Consider the following 22,125-nt stretch of genomic DNA (forward strand, 5'->3'; position numbering starts at 1 on the left):
TTTTTTCCTTTCTCTCACTGAAGTCCAGATTTACACACAGTAGTTTTCAAAGGGCTAATGGAGGTAGTAACTTGGTCACTGTAGCATTCTTGATTAGTATATGTGTACTGCGAACATTATGTTCACAGGGCATTCAGTTTATCAGTGTACAACATTATCTTATTATTTACATAGAGTAAACATAACTGCAGACGCATTACAGTCTATATAACCAAACAAATGGTATAAGAATGGTGGTGCCTGTGCTCAGTTATATTGCACATGGGGAAGAAATTGCACAGATAGTAGATGTTTAGGGTATTATTGCACGTGTTAATGATACCACCTGGTTATGTATGCAGTACTATGTAATGTATTTTGTTTCCTCAACAAAATGCCAACTAGGCCTTAAACAGAAAAACTTATCAAAATGCATCACGAGGCTAAGTTCAGAGTGCAACTCTCAAACACACCACAGGGGGGAGCCAGTCGGCTACAAAGTGTTTGTAGCAGAAATACCCAAGAGGAACCACGAAGTGTTTTACAAAGAGGTCGTCAGTCAAACGAAAAGGAGAACTAAAGGAAGAGTACACCTCCTCCGTGGGTGTAGGATTTTTATAAGTGTGAGTAAATATATATATATATATATTGAAACTATTATATTATCACACCGCCCGTTTTGTCAACACTTCCTCCATGTGAAGCACGGGACCTGTGTGCTCAGCTGGATTGGTCTATCACTACAACGGTTATCAGTCTGCTACAGTCTCCGCTCCTCAAACAGCTAGCTAGCTGTCGCTGCTCACACCGCAGGCAAAAAGGAGAAGGTACCTCATAATTGTGACTTCATGGCCTAAGACACACGTTAAGGTATGGTTTTATTTTATTTTTTTATTTTTTACAGTAAGTGTTGGGGTTTTGTTGTCTTCTGTAGCTTTGTCATCGGGTGTACTGTGGACGTTTCTCACAGTCTCACTAGCATCACTGACTCCTGCCCAACAACATCTGTATCTTGACAGATGAGGCAGCTGCTAACGTTAGCTGAGCTGCTTGGCTTTAAGAGCTAAGTTAGCTTGGTGGGACCTCAGACGATGGTATCAGTCGTTTTTTCCTTCTTAATTTGAGATAATCGTTGAGAACACGGACGCTTGTTCGCTGTAGTGTTGTGAGTGTGAGTTAGCCATTACTGCAGTAGTAAAGCTAGACCTTGTTATGTCAATTACACATAACAGTATATCACGTAGAGTCATTTGTATTTCTGAAATTGCAGAGTTAATGTAAGAAAATTAGTCTAATGGTTTGATTGAGTTAACGTTTAATACCCGTGCTCAAAGTAATACTGCCGTGGACTGCAATAGAAACGATTTTATTTTCATTGTTATTATAATGAATCGCTTTTTAAGAGTCATTAACTCGCCTTAACATGTCCACTACCGGTCTGTAGGCACCCCATTGTAATTTGTTTTAAAGTAACAATTTTTGAAGTATTTTTGGCTTTTAAAATGTATTCAGATCCGAGAAGAAAAGTTATGTTATGACAGGAGCTTGAAAACTGACTTGTAAAATTCCTGATTAAAATGTATGCCCACATCATAAAAGCACAATAACGTAGTTTACTTGATAACAACCATGAAATGCCCTCTTTCTGTTTTTTCTGGCCATCAAGTGGACTGTATTTTTTCCCAAATGGTCTCAGTAGACAAATTCAGCTTCATTACTCTGTTTCTGAAAAGATTAAATGGAAACTAATTGAGATATACTAAAATATACTGAATGGCACAAAAGAAGCATTACAGTTTAGATATTATGAAAAAGAAATTTTTGAGTTGACTTGTATATAACAGTTAATTAATTGGTCAACAAAACTATTTTGATCATCAATAATCATTCAGAAATCGTTCAAGCAAAATTTGTTATCAATGCCAAACTTTGGTGTATTTTGGGACTAAATATCATGCCTTCCAATCAAATTGTTCAGATTCTTAGTAATATTCAGCTGTGATTGTGTGTTAACACTGGTTAAGTTAGTCGACGACGCTCATCCCTCCATTTACAGGAGCTTATCTCTTGCACGGCTCCGCAGATCGCTGACAGGGTTGCCCTGTTGATCTTTTAATGAAGCTGGGGATCCTCCTCTGCTCCAGATGGCCCTGTGTTGTACTTGTATGTCTGTAGGACCGTGTCTGTGTTGTTATTAATGCTGTACATGGCTTGGACCCCCGCAAGCTCTGATAAGTCCTCTCTCCCCCTCCCCTCCTGTCAGATAGTGAAGGTCAGATCATGTGACTTTTGTTATCATAAGAGGCGCAGCACAGCATCTGGAGCTGGGCAGCATCTGTTGATGTTTCCCGGGACTCAAATCTGACTGCCTGTTCCTCATCGAGCTGCTGTGATCACCAGGGATCAGGGAAGTTTGGGGCTTTAGCCTGCACTTCATCTATCCATGATACAGTGTCTTTGTCTAGGAACTTCAGAGACATTGGAGACTACACTGTTTCGGTGAACTTAGGTCGGAAGCTTTTTTATCTTTTGTGCTTGTGAAGCTAAACCTAGCAAGGAGGGATTTGATATTTCAAGTGTTTTTCTGAGCGCTTGGGTGTTGTACTAGTTTGTGTCCAGTCTGTGTGAGAGGTAGATGACATAACTAACACAGATTTTTAAAAAATGACCTGTGAGTTACTTTTGTCCAAGTTATGTCAAAGTAGCTTTCTCAGCTACAAGGTTATGGATTGTAATGAGAGCGGGGCTAACTGCAGTTTGAAGTTTGAGAAATTCATTTTCCAAATAACGACTCTTCACACCGAATCATGAACAGAGACCAACTCAGCTGGCAGTCATCTGATTTCTCATGCTGCTGCAAATCCTGCTGGCCAGAAAGTGATTGCTAACATTACAACGCCAAAGACAAAATGAACCACTGTCCAAACCCTGCTGGGAGGAAAATGAGATTTGCAGTGATGTACAGTAGTGTGCTTTGCGATTAGTGACATAATGTAATGACTTTGTACCATCACCAATGCAGAAGCTGCACAAGAACCTCTTCATGTGAATGGAAGCAGGCCTTGATATATGCCTTATCTGAGATCAAAGTAGGTCAAGCTTGGAAAGTTGCCTCTCTTCTCTGGATATAAAAAGCCTACTGTAGCTGGTGCATTGCAAGTCTCATCCAGGGTCATGTCTCTATTTTTTTCTGTGTTCCACTGAGGTTAAGTCCACTTATCTGGGTACAGTGTGTTGCTTTGGTGGCAGTGATTCTATGTGTTAAAAGTGTAACTAGATTTCAAGAGCTTCTTTTTTCAGCTGTATGAAACTGATCAATGTAGGTGGACAGTAAAGACTGCAAGAGTGTCTGCTTTTAAGAAACTCAGAGGTCAGAAGTGTCAGAAATGTTACATAGACCTTGAGGAGGAGCATATTTGGTCCATGCCAGCGATAAGCAACCCTCTTAATGCACAGCCTTTACAATGAATACTGTGAATTGTAAGAAAAGTCGAAAAGATTGGGCAGCTGGCAAATGTTGTTTCTAACATTCATAATGCTGGTTTTACAGTATGTGTGAAAGGGATTAAAGAGACTAGTCAGTCAAGAAGACCAGGAAGTGGGTTTGTGTCTGTAAGACAGTTATGTTTGATATCAGTCATTCTGTGAATGTGTGGTGATTCGTTCTTTTTTGTTAGGTTACATCACTATATATGGGCTGGCAATGGAGGTAGAGAAGGCCACCTGGAGTGGGTGTATCTTCCCACACACAGTCCTCATTCTGAACTTGGCTGTAGTTCCCACTGTCTTGTTTTTCTTATGGCTTTCCCTTTGTTTTCCTGCGTCTGTGAGATTTACTCAGCTCCCACACACTGACACTGCCGCAATCTTGTCAGAACCATGACGAAAATCAAGGAAATGTGTCTGTCTCTTTCTGTCTTTCTTTCTTCCTCTCCTTCTCTCTCTTCCTGCCCACTTTCCTCCTCTCTCCATTCCACTCACAGATAATGAGCAGATAATAAGCCGAGTGGACTTGGAGATGGAAATGGCCCTCTTGAAATTATGCAAAAAAGGTTTTGGTTAGATGCTGTGTAGATAATATTTAACCATGTTGTATAACTGACATGAAAAGCAGACTGAACCATTGCTTTTAGAGATGCATCACATCAGTCCACTTAAAGCTGAACTTAGCGATATTAGATGTGTTTGCATGCATTAATTAGCACTTAACAGAATGTGTGGAAAAAGTCCAGACTCCACAGATGCTTCATATGGAAAGATCCGTACCTACTTATGTTTCAGAGCTAGTGCACAGCATCTCTGATTGTTTTTCCCACACCCTTTCATTACACCCACAACTTGGTTCATGCTGGCTAGTCAAACACTGTGCTGCAGCTGTGTGCAAAGGTAATTAAACGTTAGATGTACATGTAAATTTTGTCATACTTTTTCACAGGATTTATGCCACCCCTAAATTATTCCTGAGTAAAAAGATACAGTTACCCTCTGTTTTCTGTTAATCCACTTCACAGTTGCTTTAAGTCACCTCCTACAAGGCCACAGTTCTACAACAGAGATTGAAATAATACAGGGAGTATACGTAGATAGAGCAAGTTGTTGTTTATCAGTAGGCCTATTTGTTCTTCATACATGCATAATATATATACTGTTTGTTAAAGCCTGCCTCAGTGAAGTGCAATTTTGGGTTGCAAAATTGTTGTGTGTTTATGTGTTGAACTAAAGCAGGATGTTGGTATTGATTAAATTTGGTCTTGGGTAGAATGGGAGAATAAGTGCCACAATGCTGAGACCTAAATTACACCTGACAATGGTGACACAAGATTGCAGGTACATGAAGTAAAACATGTGCAGAGTAAATAGTATTTTTTTTTTTTTTTTGACGGAGAGATAGTCAGAGAGGGAGAGAGGTAGAAAGAGTATGTTATTTGGATGGGCACTTGGTGGAAGAATTGGGAGTTGGCACTCTCAGAAGAGGAAGGTCTTCAGGGGAATTTTGAAGACAGAAAGATCCGGCTGTGCGAATTGGGTGAGGTAACTTGTTCCCCCACCAAGGGACCACAGAGGAGAGGAGTTAGGATAGAGATTCCCTGCTTTGCGGTGACAGCAGGATGAGTTGCCATTCATTGGCTGATTGTAGTAAACGAGTAGACTCTTGATCCTCAGTGAGAGAGCTCAGGCAGATGGGTGCTGTGCTAGTGGCCACTCTATAGGCAAGCAATAGTGACTTGAGCTTAATGTGAGTAGGAACAGGGAGCCAGTGGAGATATTAATAAAAAGTGGAGTGACATGAGCTGTTTTTGGCTTATGGAAGACCAGATGTATCTCTGTGTTTTTCAGTGCATTCTGGTAGCCCTGCCAAAGGAGTGTTACCGTAGTTAAGGTGTGAGATGACCAGTGCCTGTAGAAAGAGATGAGCAGCACAATCGAGTTAGATAAGATCTGACCAACATCAATATGACCAACTGACAGATGCAACATTCTTACTGAAATGTAGTTGGTCATCAATCTGATAGACTTTGCTGGTCAGAGCAAGGCAGAGGTGGATACTGATGTTGTGCTGAACAGAAGGACTGACTTGGATCACCAGGAGTTAAATCTTAGGGAGACTGAGGTGAAGGTGGCGTTTCATCATCCAACTGAGATATCAGTGTGGCAGGCGGAGATCTGTGCTAAGACAGTATAGCTGTCTGGTGGGAAGGACAGAGCTGATATGGTAAGAGAAACTATGTGAGCAGATAAGAGCAGGGGACCAAGCACAGATCCTTGTGGTACCCGAGTGGAAAGGAATTGAAGCTTGGACTCTTCTAATTGCTGTGACACTTTGAACGGCGCCTTGCAAGGTAGAACTCAAACCAAAGTGGCACTGTTCCCTAGTTCAGATACAGGTGGGCAGAGGACTTTGGTGGTTCACTGTATCAATTATATCCAACAGATCAACTAATCTGGAATAGGGTCCAGAATACAAGTATTTGTACAGCTGTAGAGATGAAGTTTAGAGAGATCTTCCTTGGTGGGAGATGTAGTAAGTGAAGAGGAGGAGATAAGGATGATGGGCTTGACCTTATCAGTAATGAAGGTTACAGTTGTTGGCCAAGAGACAAGCGGCTGGTGGAGGAGGCAGGCGGTTGTAATATTACTGTTAATTTTATGGAGTTTTAAGAGTCTTTCTTTTAGGATAGCCATCTAAAGAGGACACTGTGCAGATAAATCAGGAAGTACTTTTTCTGTCCATTGTTCAATTTGCTCCGTCCCAGTACTTTGTACTCCCTAAGGTCTTCACTTGTTAATAGAGCAGATGTCTAAAAGGCCAGCAATTGTTCCCCACATGTGTTTTCTTATTCTGCAGTTTCTCCTGTTGTGTCTTAGGAACCATTCTGCCTGCAGTTCCCGTCTGATGGAGCAGTGGTTGTCAGTCTTTTTGAAAAGGCACCATGTTTCCTTGTCACGTAACCCCCTGGCCCTCCACTGAGCCACCAGCCTCCTGCGGCAGTCATGCACCCTCAGCGCAGCCCCTTCCTGACCTGCTGTGCAGCTGTCCTGCTCCACCTTTGAACACCCACTCTGAGACACCCTCCCCGGACCCCATGGAGTCCCTCATTGTAGTCACGGAGTACGAACCCAGCAGGCCACCTGGAGAGGCTGGGGAGGAGGAGGAGGTAAGATGAAACACACCCAGGTAACACTATATCTCCCAGAGATGTAACCTAGTTGGACATTTGGGTTTGTGCTGAATGAAAGGATCACTTGACACACGATGATACATGCCCATAGTGCTATTTTTTCCAGACCCCACTTCAGACTTATTAAGTGAACACTTTGTGCTTATGATTTCGAGACCATGTAGGAAGAAAGTGTTGTCACTTAAGCAGGATATTAAAAGCATGAATCAATATTTGACACAATCTTAACAAAATGTTTTATTTATACATTTCACAAAGGTATTTTATTGGTTGACTTTCATATTTGATTGTATTATTGTGCTGTTGTACAGGTGTTGCTATTATGTTGTCAATCTTGAAAATATAGAAAAAGGAGGGAGGTAAAAAACTATTTTGAATTATACTATTGCCTTTAACTGAAATGTAAAATGTCAGCTGGAAAATAAGAACAAACTACATTGTTGTATATTGACCTTTATATAATACCATTACATGGAAGGAATGACATACAGTACATAAATGTGTAACAAGGGAAATAAAATAATTTAAATGTATCACATCTCAGGTAGAAGAAATGGACAGTTCTGAGACGCCCGAGCCAGCTTCTTCTGTGGCGACAACTTTCAGGACTCCTTCCTGCGACCTGTTGTCCCACACAGTTGGCCGATCAGAGGCTCTGCTACCAGAAAGCCAAGAGCAAAGGGGAAGATTAAACCTGTCAGACAGGAAACTATCTCTGCAGGAGCGCTCACAAAGTGCAACATCACCCTGCAGCTCTCCAGGACTCAACGGGCGCTATATTTACCCATCGTTACCCTACTCACCCATCACATCACCCCACTCCTCTCCACGCTTGCCCCGCCGACCCACTGTGGAGTCCCACAGTGTTTCTATCACAGACCTTCAGGTATGAGGCAAACACGTTTTTTTTTAAAGGCCTCTGAATAGTTGATTTTACTGTTTGCAATGTGTTGTAGCAAAATCGATACTGCTAACACATAATAATGCTATAATTACTGTTTGCCATATTGATGCCCGTAGTTTCCTTTAATATTTACACTCTGTAGAACCAAGTCAGTTTGTCTGTGATCAAGAAGTCCCTAAAAATGAGCTAATATGTTGTTACTTCTAGTGTAATAATAATAGTGATTATATAATTTATGTTCTCTGTACCATCTGACCTGTATATTCCCTTAAGGACTGTGCATTGCATAAAGCATTACGCATGAACAAACAAACTAACTTATGTTCACACAGAGCCAGGCTCCTCTTGAACATCTGTTAGTTTATCACAATATCAGTTTATCGCACTTGTCTGAAAGTAAGCAGAACTACATGTGCATTTGTCTTAAAAGCAGCAGCACACTGGTAAAGACTGAACTTTGTGGATGTGAAGGTAAGGTTTTACAGTATACTGTAGCTGTGATCCCTGTCATGCGTAGATGCACAAACCGGTAGATGTCATGTATTGTAGGTAGAATTGTGATACACAGAATCACATATTGTAAGTGTGACAAATGCTCATAAAGGTGTAATTAGGTGAAATACTTTCAAATATCCTCTTATAGTGGAGACTCCTTTCACTGACATTATTGTAAGGTATGTGCCATGTAATGCTGTAATTCTCTGAATTCTGTATTCACATCATCTTATCATCGTTCTTGGCACTTAAGTCTTTTAGTCATCTAGTCTAGAGACCAACAATCAAATAAATGACATTTAGAACGGTACTTTAAATGAGGAGCTGGTTCAATCACTACATCCCCAGTTGGTATGAATTATTCTCTGCAGGCTGGGTTCTGTTTGTTCTCAGCATTGTGGCAACATTACTTATTGTTTTGTATCAACACTGCCAATTCACCTGTAGTAGACTGCCTAGTCCCCGCTAATCACTACAAAATATGCTACAAAACCACCGCAGCCATCCTACCTCTAGAATCCCAGGCACACTGCAAGATTAGCAGATAGGATTAGAGGTAAAGTGCCAGTCTTTATTTGGGATTTATCCATGTTTACCTTTGCTGAGTTGCTCTCTGATTAACTGCAAATCTGGATTTGTCAAGGTAGAGGTTTCACTTAAGATGAATCTTAGAGAATGACAGATTGAACAGGGATAGAGATTGCAGAGTCATACTGATGTGCTTGAATTGGGAGACATCGAGCACCCTTGGGAACGCTTGAGAAGACTGTACTTACGAGCTGAAGATAGAAAAAGAAAAATTAATTGAAGGGAAATTTAATGAACCAGATTTCATGTAGCTTTCTTAGGAAAAGCAGAACACTCATGATGTACATACATTTAGGGTATCGAGCAGCTAAAATGTGACGTGATTTCATTTGAAAAGAAACAATTTTCTCCTTCTCTCTTTTCTCTTTTATCCCTCTCTTCAAGGACTGTGTTCAACTCAACCAGTATAAGCTGAAAGATGAGATTGGAAAGGTACCATCAGAGACGACTCACTGATTGCTCCCTTTCACTGACTCTTCCATTTTCCTCTCCCTTCCGCCTACTGCATGTCTGTCAAGTAGCACACATCATCAAGGACATGCAGTAACAGTCTCTGATATCCTCTCTCCCGGCTGTCCTCATTTCCCAAACTCTGTGTAAACTACCAGGCCATGGGAGAGTTGGAAGATGGATGAGAGGCTGGTATAAATAGCGCTCTCTAAGGGTTGTGCGAGGCTTAGTGGATACGAGTGTGTGTGTGTAAGTGTGTGTGTGTAAGTGAGTGGGAGTGTGTAGTTGTAGGCACGTTTTAGATTGTGGGTTTTCTGCATGTAGGTAGGCATGTTAATGTGTGTGGTTTCGTTTTCATTGGAGACAATTAGAGCCTTTCAGGATTGTTGGAGAGGCTCCTGTTATCAGGCCATCTCTGGGACTGTAGGATGAGCTCTATGCTGCTTCTCCAATCTGCTCCCCCAGCAGGAACTGATCCTGCTTCCCCCACCCCTCCTCTCTCTCTCCCTCTGTTTGTTTTTGTGCATGAATTTGTGCACACAGGCTACTAATTGGGCCTACATTTATGAATTTCCTGTATGTGGGCAGGGGTTGGGGGGTGGGGGGTGGGCTGATAGCTCAAACCAGATCCTGTTTCCCTAATTAGCCTGAAATCAAAAATGAAAGAGGGAGAGATGATTTGAATTTCTCTGTTCACACTTTGAAGCAGCTGGTACTCTTTCAGTGTACACTGTCAGCCCACTCACTTCCCTCCTGTGTATGCGTTTGTGTATTTGTTCCTGTGTTTATTTGTATGTATGTCGAACGTTTGCTTTGCACATAGTGTGATTTCTTTTTTTTTCTTCTTTTTTTTCACATGAAGAATTAACAGCTGCTCAATCTCACTTCATTGGCTTCTGTTCTTTTTTACTTACTCCTGGACCAGGGCTCCTATGGTGTTGTCAAGCTGGCTTACAATGAGGATGACAACACGTACTATGTGAGTTCTTCACGCACACACAAATACAGATGTGATCTCTTCCCAACTATTAACACTGTCTCTGTTTCTCTCACTTCTCTCTCATTCCTTATCACTTGTCTCTCTCACACACACAGGCAAACCTCATAATAATCAAACCCCCTCGTCACATTTACTGGTGTGATTTTATGTGAAACCTCCGCATTTGAAAATGTCTCCAGTTAATTGTGCCTCGCTGTGCTGTATTGTAATAAAAAATCAGCTCAAGCTTTTCTGTTTTCTGCTCATGATTATTGCTGCAGTTCTCATTAAGCTGCGCGATATTGACAGACAATGACATGGGGATTATTATAATATTCCTCCCAAGTGACAAAGCCCACATGTCTCATTCATTGATTATATCATTGCCATAATAACCAAGGGCATAGAGGCTATTAAAAAAACAGTCTATTCGCCCCGAGCAGGGAAAATATCCTCCTCGACCAATGTAGCTGTGTCACACTGTGCTCTCAGTTCAACACCATGCCGTGATGGTTGTCAGTTAGGTTAACTGTTCAAGAAATGGTCAGGGTCAGATCATTTATTATTATTAATGATATACTATAATCACTAAAATAAAATATTTCACACACAAAGCAGTGTGGAGCAAATACTGGTTTTTGCAGTCCTGAAAGCCCTGCTTGTTCATGTGATGTATCTGTCCTTTTGTTTTTTATATGGTCAATCAGAAAACGTGGCAAAATTTTACTTGTTGAATGTCTTAATTTCAAAATCAGACGTTAAATCAGTTTTATTTAAATAGCTGTAAATCGCAGGGTTGTCTCAAAGTACATATTGTCTCAAATTATTTTACTGCTAAACATTATAATTAGTGCGTTATGTTGATATTTGTTTAAGTCATGTACATGTACGCGCATCCTTTCACACAAGAAGTCTAGCTTTTATAATCTTTTGTCCTGATGACGCTGGTCAGTGTTAGTCACAGATGGTGAAGGGAGAAATTTATAGGCCCTGGGATATTCATCTGTAGGTGTGTGAGTGGGTGCACTGTCAGATATGCATCGCCTCACTCCACTGTATCTTGCTCTTCTTTTTTGTCTATCTTTCTGTTCATCCTTTCTCTGGATCTCTTGCCCACTGGGCTCTCTCGCCCCTTCTACCCATTTCTCTTACCCCCCCCCCCATCCAAATCCATCTCCCCTTCTCTCCTGTAGGCGATGAAGGTGTTGTCCAAGAAGAGGCTGATGAGGCAGGCAGGTTTCCCACGTAAGTCTGGAGCCAGGGGCAGATGGTTAACACAGCAGAGAGCACAGTCTCTTTATAATGCTACAGTGGAACATGAACACTGCATACCAGTACTGAAATCTGGCTTGTCATTGCCTTTCCACCTTCCCTCACCTCTCATCTGTGCTCACCTACATTGTCTCTCTTCTTCATCAGGGAGACCTCCCCCTCGTGGAGCCAAAGCAGCTCCTGAGGGTCCACCTCATCCTAAAGGACCCCTGGAGCGGGTCTATCAAGAGATTGCCATCCTGAAAAAGCTGGACCATTCCAATGTAGTAAAACTAGTGGAAGTGAGTGGTGTCAAAATATACATTTTAATTAATTATGGTCAGCAATGTTCCTGAACATGTTTTATGAATCATTTTCAAAAATCAAATGTTTTCTGAACCGTAGTTGATTTTATTTCAGGGAGAACAGGTGCAGGCATGACTGTAGATTTAGATTTTAAAAAATCAGGACATGGCATTTGAGTGACAAAACAATTAGGCCTGCTCAAGATAAAGCTAAGTATACAAACAGGCTTTTGATTGCATCTCTTCTCTCCAAAGAGCAACAAAGATTTGCTGCCAACTCACTAATGGAATATTTTGGAAAGAAGCCTCAGGAAAGTGCCACAGATAAAAGGAAAGATAAAAGTCAAAACAACAATATCTATGAGGGATTATTTCAAATTACAATGGAGCAGTAAACTCATTCTAATACGTGTGTGGAATGACTGCAAACCTCAATGTTTTGAGACCTCAAATGCAACAAATCTGCAGTACACTGTAACATGGCTGTGTGTAACACTGACACAGAAAAAACAATTATATTTCATTTTTTCCACATACAAAAGGTGAGTGTGTGTGTGTGTGTGTGTGTGTGTGTGTGTGTGTGTTTACACTCATTTCTCTGTGTTTTGGCGCCAGGTTTTGGATGACCCCAGCGAGGACCATCTGTACATGGGTACGTTGTGGCCAGTCTGCCAGCCTTCAGGACAACACACACACACACACACACACACACTCATTCAGTCATACAGTCATGCATGAAGCAAGTATAAAAGAAGGTCATTTGAAAGTCGTATTAAAAGATGTTTTTAGTTTGTTTGTGTCTTGGTAAATGAAACGCTTTCATCACTAACCTCATCTGTGTTTCTGTGACAGTGTTTGAGCTGGTCAAGCAAGGGTAAGATAAGCCTCTTTTATGGTAATGATTGTGACACTGGAATGAGCTCAATCTCATTAGTTATGATTGCTAATTGAGTGTGTGTGTATGTGTGTGTTAATATGTTTATGTATTCAGGGCTGTGATGGAGGTGCCGACAGATAAACCTTTCAGTGAGGACCAGGCACGTTTTTACTTCCAGGATCTGCTCAGGGGAATCGAGTATTGTGAGTCTTCCAAACCTGCTGCTGTTCCTTCCCTCAGCCTGCGACTGCATTGTACAGTATAATGCTAAGAAACAAAAAAAAAAATTCAAAGCTGATTCAGTATTGATTGATTGATCAGCTGCAATTTGATATAGATCCTGATTCAGATTAGTTTTGACTTGCAACTTAACAGGAATTGGTGTATCCCTGGCACTTTTCAATTCAACCTTAATGTTCTTGGAAAAGAAATACCAGACAGACACTCACTTTCTTTTTAGCCATACAGACAATGACCTCTTCAAAATAAAACATTAATATAAAACTAGCTGTAACCCTACCCCTAACCCTAAAGACTTTATATATTATATATAGAGTTGAGAATGCCTAAATAAAAATGATATAATTGGTATCAAGATGAAGGCTCTTACTGCAAGTATCAAGATCTGCCCTCATCCTACAGTTCTTCCCTGCCATTTACACAAGTCCTTCCTCTGTGCTGTACTTGACTCTAGCCACCCACAGGGTTCGTTTCACATCATCCCTGTGGCTCTTAATGTATTTCAGCGCTGGGGAAGAGGTTTTGCATGAAGTGTCGTCTAGGAGACTAGTACTGAGGGAAAGAGAGGGAGGGCTCTGCACCAGGGACACTGAAACAGCCAGAATCTTAATTTTTTCAAATTTCTAAAATGAATAAAGGCTTGCTTTTCCAAAGTCTTGTCGAAACAGATATGTTTTTTGGTTTTCCACATCTGAAGCAGGAACTGTGCGTGTGTTCCTTTCTTCTGATTGCTGAAATGTTTATCCAACTTCCTGTTGAAGTGCACTGCCAGAGATTCCTCCACATGGGCCCAAGCTATTTTCATTTTTTTTCTCCTCATTAAGCCAACATATGATTTGTTCAAAATTAAATATTCAAATATTCAGAAGGCGAAATTATTATTTTAAGATGCCCCTCACAGCCCAGACTTTTTAAGAGAATATTTATCATCTCGTACCTTAAGCAGATTTTTACGAATGTGAATGTGTTGCTGTAATAATGAATATTTTTTTCTTTCATCAGTGCATTACCAGAGGATCATCCATAGAGACATCAAACCCTCTAACCTGTTGGTGGGAGAGGATGGACACATCAAGATTGCAGACTTTGGAGTCAGTAACCAGTTTGAGGGAGCTGATGCCCTCCTGACAAGCACAGTGGGAACACCTGCTTTCCTCGCCCCTGAAGCGCTCTCTGAGACCAGGAAGAACTTCTCTGGAAAGGTACTCAGCTTACTAGTGCCCTCTGGGGATGATTTTCAGAAATGCAGGGACTTTTTGGTTTTAAAAATGATTTTCTTGGTATACATATATGATCTACTGTGCTAGTTTTCATATTTTTTCTTGTTACATACTCTAAACTCTTTTTATTTTATTTTTTTTGTTTTAATGAAGGCTATAGATGTTTGGGCCATGGGAGTGACGCTTTATTGCTTCGCCTTTGGAGTGGTGAGTCTGTGCTGTTGTTTCTCATTTTAGAGTTTTCTCCTCAGTAACAATCTGCTGGTCTTTCAATTAAAACTAACACTTTTCTTTCATTCACAGTGTCCATTTATGGATGAGCGCATCCTCAGTCTTCATCAGAAAATCAAGACACAACCAGTGGTGTTACCTGAACAGTCAGTTATGCTCCTCCTGTCATATATATTGCCTTTATTTAAATCCTGGGCTGGTTCTCATTTACAGTGATTTTGAGTAACATTTTAAATGACTTGAAGGTTCAAAATATTAGACACAAAGTATCCTCTGTGAAAGAAAACAATGAAATAACACAGCTGTATATTAAAAAGAAATCATTAAATTGAAGAAAGGTACAAAGAACAGAACGCTTATCAATCAGATGACAAGGAGTTTATTTTTAGGGTTCAAATTCAAGGTGGTCAGAGCATAGAAACTAAAAGAACATCTTCCAAGGTCAGTATAGATGTGTGGGACTTGCAGGGAAAGCCAGTTTGGTACGTTGCAGGAGTCCAGTCCAACATAGAGGTAATATAAGCAAACAACTTCCCAATTAGAGCCTTGTAAACAAACATTTCTATGAGACAGAGAGGACCAACCAACTTTCCCGTACAGGATGCAATGATGAGTTCTGTAAGCGTCACCAGTGATAAACCTAAGGGCAGAGTGATAAACAGCATCCAAGGGTTTAAGAGTGGAAGCAGAGACGTGCCTGCAACTCTCATCAGCATTATGTGGAAGAGAAAGAAAAACAGCTTCAGCTATCATTTTCCTACAGAGCATAGTTAAAATTATTTCTGTACAAAAAACAATCTATATGATATTTGATATGAGCTTGTCATCAATCCAAATACCAGGGTATTTATGTTCTTTAACTCTCAGTATTGGATCCTTTAACAGTGGAAACATGAAAGTTTTTGCAGTACCTTTTCCATGACTCTAGCTCTAGAGAACAGCATAAACTTGGTTGTATGTGCAGTTAGCCGTACAATATAGCATTGTATCATCAGCATACAAATGTGCATCGCAGGTAGTTAAAGATTAGATAATGTGATTAATATATAGATTGTAAAAAGAAGTGGCTCTAAAACTGAACCTTCAGTTATTGAGTAGTTTCCAAATTCACTGACTGTTGCTGATCAAAGTCAGGAATCAGGCACTTGAACTAAAACCAACCATATTTAATTTATTTATTAGTGGACTAGAGAGACGAAGGAAAACCTCGTCCAAATTGTCCTTAATGGCTTGAAGAGTCTTAATAACTACACTGAGAGAGACATGGTCGATGTTAGAAGGAGATGATTCATTATTCCCACCCTTAAAAAATGTGTCCAGTGTCTGTTAAAGGTAGAACAGATCCCACTACAATCATGTAATAAACAGTAATCAAATCTGTAATGAGCAGCCAGGGAGGCAGCAGGATTTATCATCACTGCCCAGTAGCTGTTGTTCATTTAATTAAATGGCTGTTTGTTAAAAGTCATACATCAAATATGGATTTTGCAGGCTACTAATTTATTTAGTTATTAATGTAATTACTAATTAATTTTCAGCTGTGATTCTTCCTGTTTCAACAGTGCCGACATATCAGATGATCTCAAAGATTTGTTGCTGAAAATGTTGGACAAGAATCCAGAGACCAGGATATCAGTCACACAGATTAAGGTAATCATTCTCTTTCAATTGATCCGCCGACATCCAATATTTGGCAATAAATAAATTTGATGTTCAGTAATAAGCCACCTGATACAAAACATGAGCCAGCATGTCCTGATACTGATACCTGACTCACGTGTGCTGTGATGGATCATAAACATTTTTGGTTTGTTTGTTTTTTGAGGATAAAATGTGTCCTAATGTTTGTCAGCTCCAGAGAGTGTATCCTGCACAGCTTAACTTGATCTACTTTAGAAAAGTCATTGCACTTGCATCAGTTCTATACATTTTTGTCTTGGTGTGTCTCCAAAAGACACTGCCTCTGTGTGCGAATGAATCAGAATGGCATTCATAAAGAACTCCTTTGTTCTTCCCATGTTTGTGTCCAGGTGCACCCATGGGTGACGAGGCACGGGGCCGAGCCCCTCCCCCTAGAGGATGACAACTGCTGTATGCTGATTGAGGTGACCGAGGAGGAGGTGGAGAATTCGGTTAAACACATCCCCAGCCTGGCTACAGTGGTGAGTTTATGAACTTGATTTTGTCACATTGAGGAACATCACAGCCACACTGAGCCTGATTTGTTTTCAGCTTCTGGTGTCAGGAAGTGAAATAACTGAGAATGAATCCTAAATCCTACATAAAGGATATTTTTTGAAGTTCTGATATTTAATCTGTTTTTCAATATTTCAGTCACATCGCACCACCCCACAACACACTTACTACCCTACTACCACCTATTTGACTGGCCTCTCAGCCCTTTGTGCTAGAGTAGGTGTTTGACTCATTTCGTCTTTTCAATTTATTTTCATAAGTTTAATTAATTAATGCCAAATATTAGCAGAGGTATGAAAGTTTGGGAAAAACTAAAAGCCTTTCAGTGCTTTGTTTCTTCTGTGAACTTCTATAACTAGCTCTTAAATTGAAAGGGCAGATACAGCATGAATCATAAACACACCTGCTCACTGTCCGAACAAAGTTAAATGTAAAATCTGACCAAAATAATGTGCTGTAATTTCTGGCTTGTTAAGACCACGTGCTGTCTGTTGTATTGCAGGATGATAGATTTTGGCGTCTGGTAAAAACATTGATACAGCAGATATGTTGGTTAGATGCTGTAAAGTGCATGCAAAGTAATAGAAAGCCTTATAATCTATTCACATCACAAAATAAAAGTCACCATATTTACGTTACAACAAAACACAGAATGGAAATGAAGCTTTTCTTCTTTGTATTTCTCAGAATAATGTTGTGATTTGTATATTATTGTGTATTATTGTTTACTATTCTTTTTCAGATTCTGGTGAGGACCATGCTGAGGAAACGTTCCTTCGGGAACCCCTTTGACTGGGGCCGTAAAGAGGACCGCAGCAGCTTGTGTGCTGCAGGGCAAACGCTCATGTAAGGGTTGTTTACAGAAACACAACAGGCTTTAAACTCTGTCTCTAAGGTTTCGCACTGATATTAGCAAACAAAATACTCGTAGCACTGTGCTGTCACTACCATATTCTCACTTAGAGCTTCAGCCAGCCAATGTTTGTCAAGTAGACTTATTATTTCTCTCCTTCCTCTCCTGCCCTGCAGGAAAGGCAAAGCAGGCAATGTGAGATACTGCTACATACATTGTAACCAAAAAAGGTAAATAACTTTAGGACAAGTTTTGCGTGTTTAAGTGGTAGCTAGTGTACTGAAACACCCCTGGCATGATAGAAGCAGCTGTATTTCAAGAAGATTTACTATATATTTCTGTATATTTTGTTTCTTATGTCTGAGGGTGCTTTTGCTGAAGCATGTGCTGTATAGTGCAGAATATCCCATTTAATTGATTAACAAAATTTAATAAATTTGATTCACATAAGCTACTTTGTTAAGTGAGCTGTGGTTAAATACTACAGATTATAATATAGTACAGAATTATATAATACAGGTGGTGGACATTATCATTAGCACCTGCACAATCTAATGTTTTAGATGAAACCGTGTCAGAGAGGTGTTGATACAAGTTTGCAGTAATACTTGATGTTGTGTTGTGTTGATTGGCATTATATAATGAGTATGTGTAATGTGGCTAAAAAAAATCCCACCATTATTATAAAACTTTAACCTTAAAAATGTATCAATAAATGAATACTTCTCTGACACAATCAAAACAAATGTAGCATTATTGTCCACACTCATGAGCCCAGAGCATCCATTGATCTTGACAAGTTGTTACTCATTCCTTGCATGCACAAGTATCCAAAAGACATGTAAATTAATGTCTTTGTCTCTCCTTGACAAAAATGATTGATATCTTTAATATAACTCTGTTCCCCTTTCCCCTCTTCCCTTGCCCTTATTTTGTTGACTTCCCCCTTGTGTATGATGGATGCTGGCCAGCAGCTTGCCAGGTTTCCTTAGTGCCTGCTGCCTTGCATTACGTAAAAAGTATAGTAGTAGTTGGTTTCACTTCCTAACCTGAGCTTAACAGTATGTATTTCTCTGCTCAGTGATATATGATTGACAGCAGGCTCCCCCGATCATTGACTAATAGTGTGTCTCTGGTGTGTTACTTAGGAAGCAGGAGAGTGGTGATGGCATGAGGAGTATGGACCTGCCCTACGTGGGAGAAGATGAGGCTCTTTCCTGATGCGGAGTGTTTATTATGCACACTGGTATCTGCCTGCCTGCAACCACACAGCACGACATCCCTTTACTCACATTTTTTTACTGGCAGCCTACACCTACGTACGTTTCCTGGGAGGTGGACAGGCGTGCTAGATGCAGAAAAAAAGGGAGAAATTGGAGCATCTAAGGCACTTTGAAAACCATCCGCTAAGCTTTTATTCCATTTCATAAGGCTTAGCGTGGGACTTGTGACAGTCACTTGGGAAACTTCCAAAAGAGGATCCTCCTGACCCTTGAACTTGTCTGCAGCTCTTATCACCTAACCCAGTTTCCTCCTCTTATCCTGCATGCATTGATAGCCCTAGCATGCTTTGTCTCAGGCTTCAACTGTACAGTTTTGTGTTTTATTGTAGTGTAGCCACTTGTGTTTCTCGTCTTTACTTGAGGATACTTTCAGGTACACAAGGGCATGGGAACAGGAGATGATGATGGTTTTGTGGGGAGGGATGGTTGTCTTCACCATCACCTTGACATCAGTCTTTAGTACAGCAGGTTTCCTGACGATGATTGTCTGGTTCACTCTGCATTAGAGTAGCAGTGCCCAGTTTTTGTAATATATGAATAATGTGTACAGTTTTCCTGAAATGAAAAAGGGGAGTGATAAAATGTTTACTTCATTGAATGCATGTGTTTATTTTCCCAATGCAACTCTGTATAAGCTATTTATAAACACCTGCACGCTCATAGACACAATTGTTTGATGCAATTTTTCTTTTTTCAGTCTTACCAGTGGCTCTTTATTGAGTCTCCTATTTACTACAATCAGTAGAAAGCTTTAAAAACACTTGATACAGTGCTTTGTGAACAATCAAATTCATCATTACTGCATTCAAGATAGCATAGGAAAAAATGGGATTTTATTCTTTTGCAAAGCTTTTGCTTCTAGTGACTCTTTTTTAAGTTAGCAATCATATGATTTTTAGGTGTTTGCTATATATTTTTTAATTCATAGGGCTGCAACAAGTTGAGTAATGAAGGTACTGATGCATATGAGAAAAAAAGAATGTGTTGGTGCAAAATTAGTCTGTAGGTTAAAACAGTTTTTTATGTTTAAACTGTAAATCAGTTTTCTCCAATTGTTTGGACAAATAAGGTCGTGAGGCAGCGGAACAGCAGAGTTTCACATGTTTCAGATGTGTCATGTATTTGTTTCTCTTCTCGTAGTGGATGTTTGTGTGTAGACTGAAAACAGAAAACAGTGACAATTTAACCTCAAGTTAAAATTGTGAATGTTCTTACTTTTTTTGTTTTGTATTGTAAGAATTACTGATGTTATTTTAAAACCGCACATTTACAGGACACCAAAAACCTTGAGTGATGTATAATGTTGTTAAGTCACTTAAACAAACAAACCTTTAAACTATTTGTTCTTATTGAACTACAAGAGCTGGCTCCCGCAGTAGGTTTTGAGATGGAAGCATAGTGCAGCTGCAGACTTTTTGTACAAATCTATGCATATCTGTAGAAGCGTTGAACTGCTGTAAAAACCGTTGTCATCTTTGGTTGGAGGAGTAGGCCACTCTGCAAATATTTCTAATTAATTATAAAGTACTTTTTTATTTATTCATGTCCTTCATTTTAGATGATCCCAATGCAGTAAATCAGCATTTCCCCACTTCTGTTCCTTTTGTTTACTCTACGATTTCTTCATTTTCTCAAAGACATTAGAGCTAGAATAGATAAAGTCACATGATGTGTCTCTAGTTAACATAGAATATTGACACAATATTGATTATAACATTTAATGCTTCCATACACTAATAACTTCAGCACTTAAGTGCTAAAGTTATGAGAAAGGGACTTTGGATTTTTTTTTTTTTTACCTTACTACTTGCATGTCACTCTGAACTGTACGTACTATATGTCTGTTTCTTAAGACTAGTACTATGCATATGATGTGTCTTTCTTTGTATGGTGCAATGGTATGCTCTGTCAGATTGTCACATACAGTGTGCAAACTCACTGGATGGATGAGGAGGGCTTTATGAGGTTGACCGAATCGTTTCACCTTTGCTTACCCAAGGTTTAAGTCTTATTAACTTGTGCTCTTCACTGTGGAGTGCTGCAAACAGAGACAACCAATCCGGCTTTAAATTTCCATAAAATTACTATGCTGAACTTTTGAATTTTCATTTAAACATTTTGCTCTCCACACATTTATGAAAGATAACATATTAGGATATATTGTCATTTGCTATCAACTATTGTTACCTATGTAAGTTTTCACCCTGAGTAAAATAAGAACAGGCATTAGGCTTTTATGTGAATATTTTTCCCTCCATGACCAACAGGAATGAACCGAAGGACAGTTTGGGTCTGAATCTTGGGTGACAGTGCAAGCCACAAAAAAAGCTGTATGCTAAATATTTTATACATACAATATTTAAACTTGTAGTATGTTTCAATGCAGTCTTGGCCCAGTCTCGTCAGAATAGCCAGGCAACAGTGAGTGATTAACCTTTATTGTTCACATGGTTTTGAATTCTATAGTGTCATTAATTTTATTGAGAGCTTTGGGGGCTCTTTTCCCCTAAATGCATGCCAACATACTGAACACATACCACTGTATTGTCATAGCATGAGAGGTCTCTGACAACAAAATTAGACCTTTAAATGAATTCTTCTATACATACTGTATCTTGTTCATCATTTGAATAAAATATTATTGCCTTTCTGTAACGTTTTGGTCTGAATGTTATGAAGCTTTGTGTTTAAAGTTCCAGAAACAGAACACTAGAGTGTGCTGTGCACCATAACATTTCTGAAGCTGCAGGCTGCTCTTGAGAGCCTGAATATCACATTTTGTTCTTTTCTTATATATGCCAAATTTTCAACATCCGGCTGCTTTAAATGTAATGCACTTAAACATCTACAGTCAATAAGTACAGATTAATTGGAGGAAGACTCATTATTTAAACAGACTGTTTTATGTTTTTTTTTTAGAATTTGTGTTTACTCAAGAGAAACTGAAGATAACATGCAGAGGATAACACCTTAGTGACTTGAGCTGCAGTTCCTCTAGTGGCCACTAGATGCTGAGGAATTGACATTTTAAGGTCCATTTTCCTTCCTAGTAACAATGCAACATATTTATATTACACTAAAGTGCTGCCAGTGCCCATTTAGAAAATATTTCAGTATGAAAGGGGGGTCTAAGTAATAATTTAGTGTCATTAAAAGATTGAAATGCCCCCATTTAATGGTAAAAAGTAATAGTTGATAAAGTCACCATTCATATAACAATAATAAAAAGGTTTATAAACTCCAATAAAATACTCAAAGCCTAATAGAGAATAGTTTTCCTTCAGCCTTTTCATAAAGTATTGTAAGTACTGAATATTCTGTGATGATATTTGCATTAAAGTTGATAAAAAATTATGTTGATTTTATTATCCTTTGTGACCTCTGTTGCCTCACACTTGTCAATTTTTTTGTGTGTAAAATAAGTCAACATACAAGAATTTAACCTTCAGCCTCCACAGTCAGTGGAGGTTTCACACATCTTGGAAAATAAAGTGTCATACTGACCTCTAGTGCTAATTTCATAGCGCTGCAGTTCCTATGCCCATGGGAAAAGACTAGCAGGAATGACTTCTAACTTTCAGGTTCTCTATCATT

At 39.5% G+C, this 22,125-nt stretch overlaps 1 protein-coding gene across 4 annotated transcripts; it reads left to right on the forward strand.

Annotated features, from left to right (window-relative positions):
* The first annotated feature begins 509 nt into the window (after nucleotides 1–509).
* Nucleotides 510–21,181, forward strand: LOC130186449 (calcium/calmodulin-dependent protein kinase kinase 2). Of its 4 annotated transcripts, none has more exons than XM_056403598.1 (18): nucleotides 510–602; nucleotides 6,346–6,635; nucleotides 7,204–7,545; nucleotides 9,031–9,078; nucleotides 10,022–10,075; nucleotides 11,269–11,320; nucleotides 11,495–11,628; nucleotides 12,247–12,283; nucleotides 12,484–12,505; nucleotides 12,623–12,711; nucleotides 13,751–13,950; nucleotides 14,122–14,175; nucleotides 14,272–14,345; nucleotides 15,762–15,849; nucleotides 16,230–16,361; nucleotides 17,138–17,241; nucleotides 17,425–17,478; nucleotides 18,397–21,181. In XM_056403598.1, exons 2-18 carry the CDS (start codon nucleotides 6,411–6,413, stop codon nucleotides 18,467–18,469), a joined length of 1,782 nt encoding a protein of 593 aa, XP_056259573.1. In that variant the 5' UTR covers nucleotides 510–602; nucleotides 6,346–6,410; the 3' UTR covers nucleotides 18,470–21,181. The 4 variants fall into 4 exon arrangements, with proteins under 4 accessions (XP_056259573.1, XP_056259571.1, XP_056259574.1 ...); XM_056403596.1 differs by lacking the exon at nucleotides 510–602 and adding an exon at nucleotides 623–849; XM_056403597.1 differs by lacking the exon at nucleotides 510–602 and adding an exon at nucleotides 2,365–2,488.
* Nucleotides 21,182–22,125: the final 944 nt, after the last annotated feature.

The sequence above is a fragment of the Seriola aureovittata genome, chromosome 18 (assembly GCF_021018895.1).
Source record: "Seriola aureovittata isolate HTS-2021-v1 ecotype China chromosome 18, ASM2101889v1, whole genome shotgun sequence".
Taxonomy (NCBI): Eukaryota; Metazoa; Chordata; class Actinopteri; order Carangiformes; family Carangidae; genus Seriola; species Seriola aureovittata.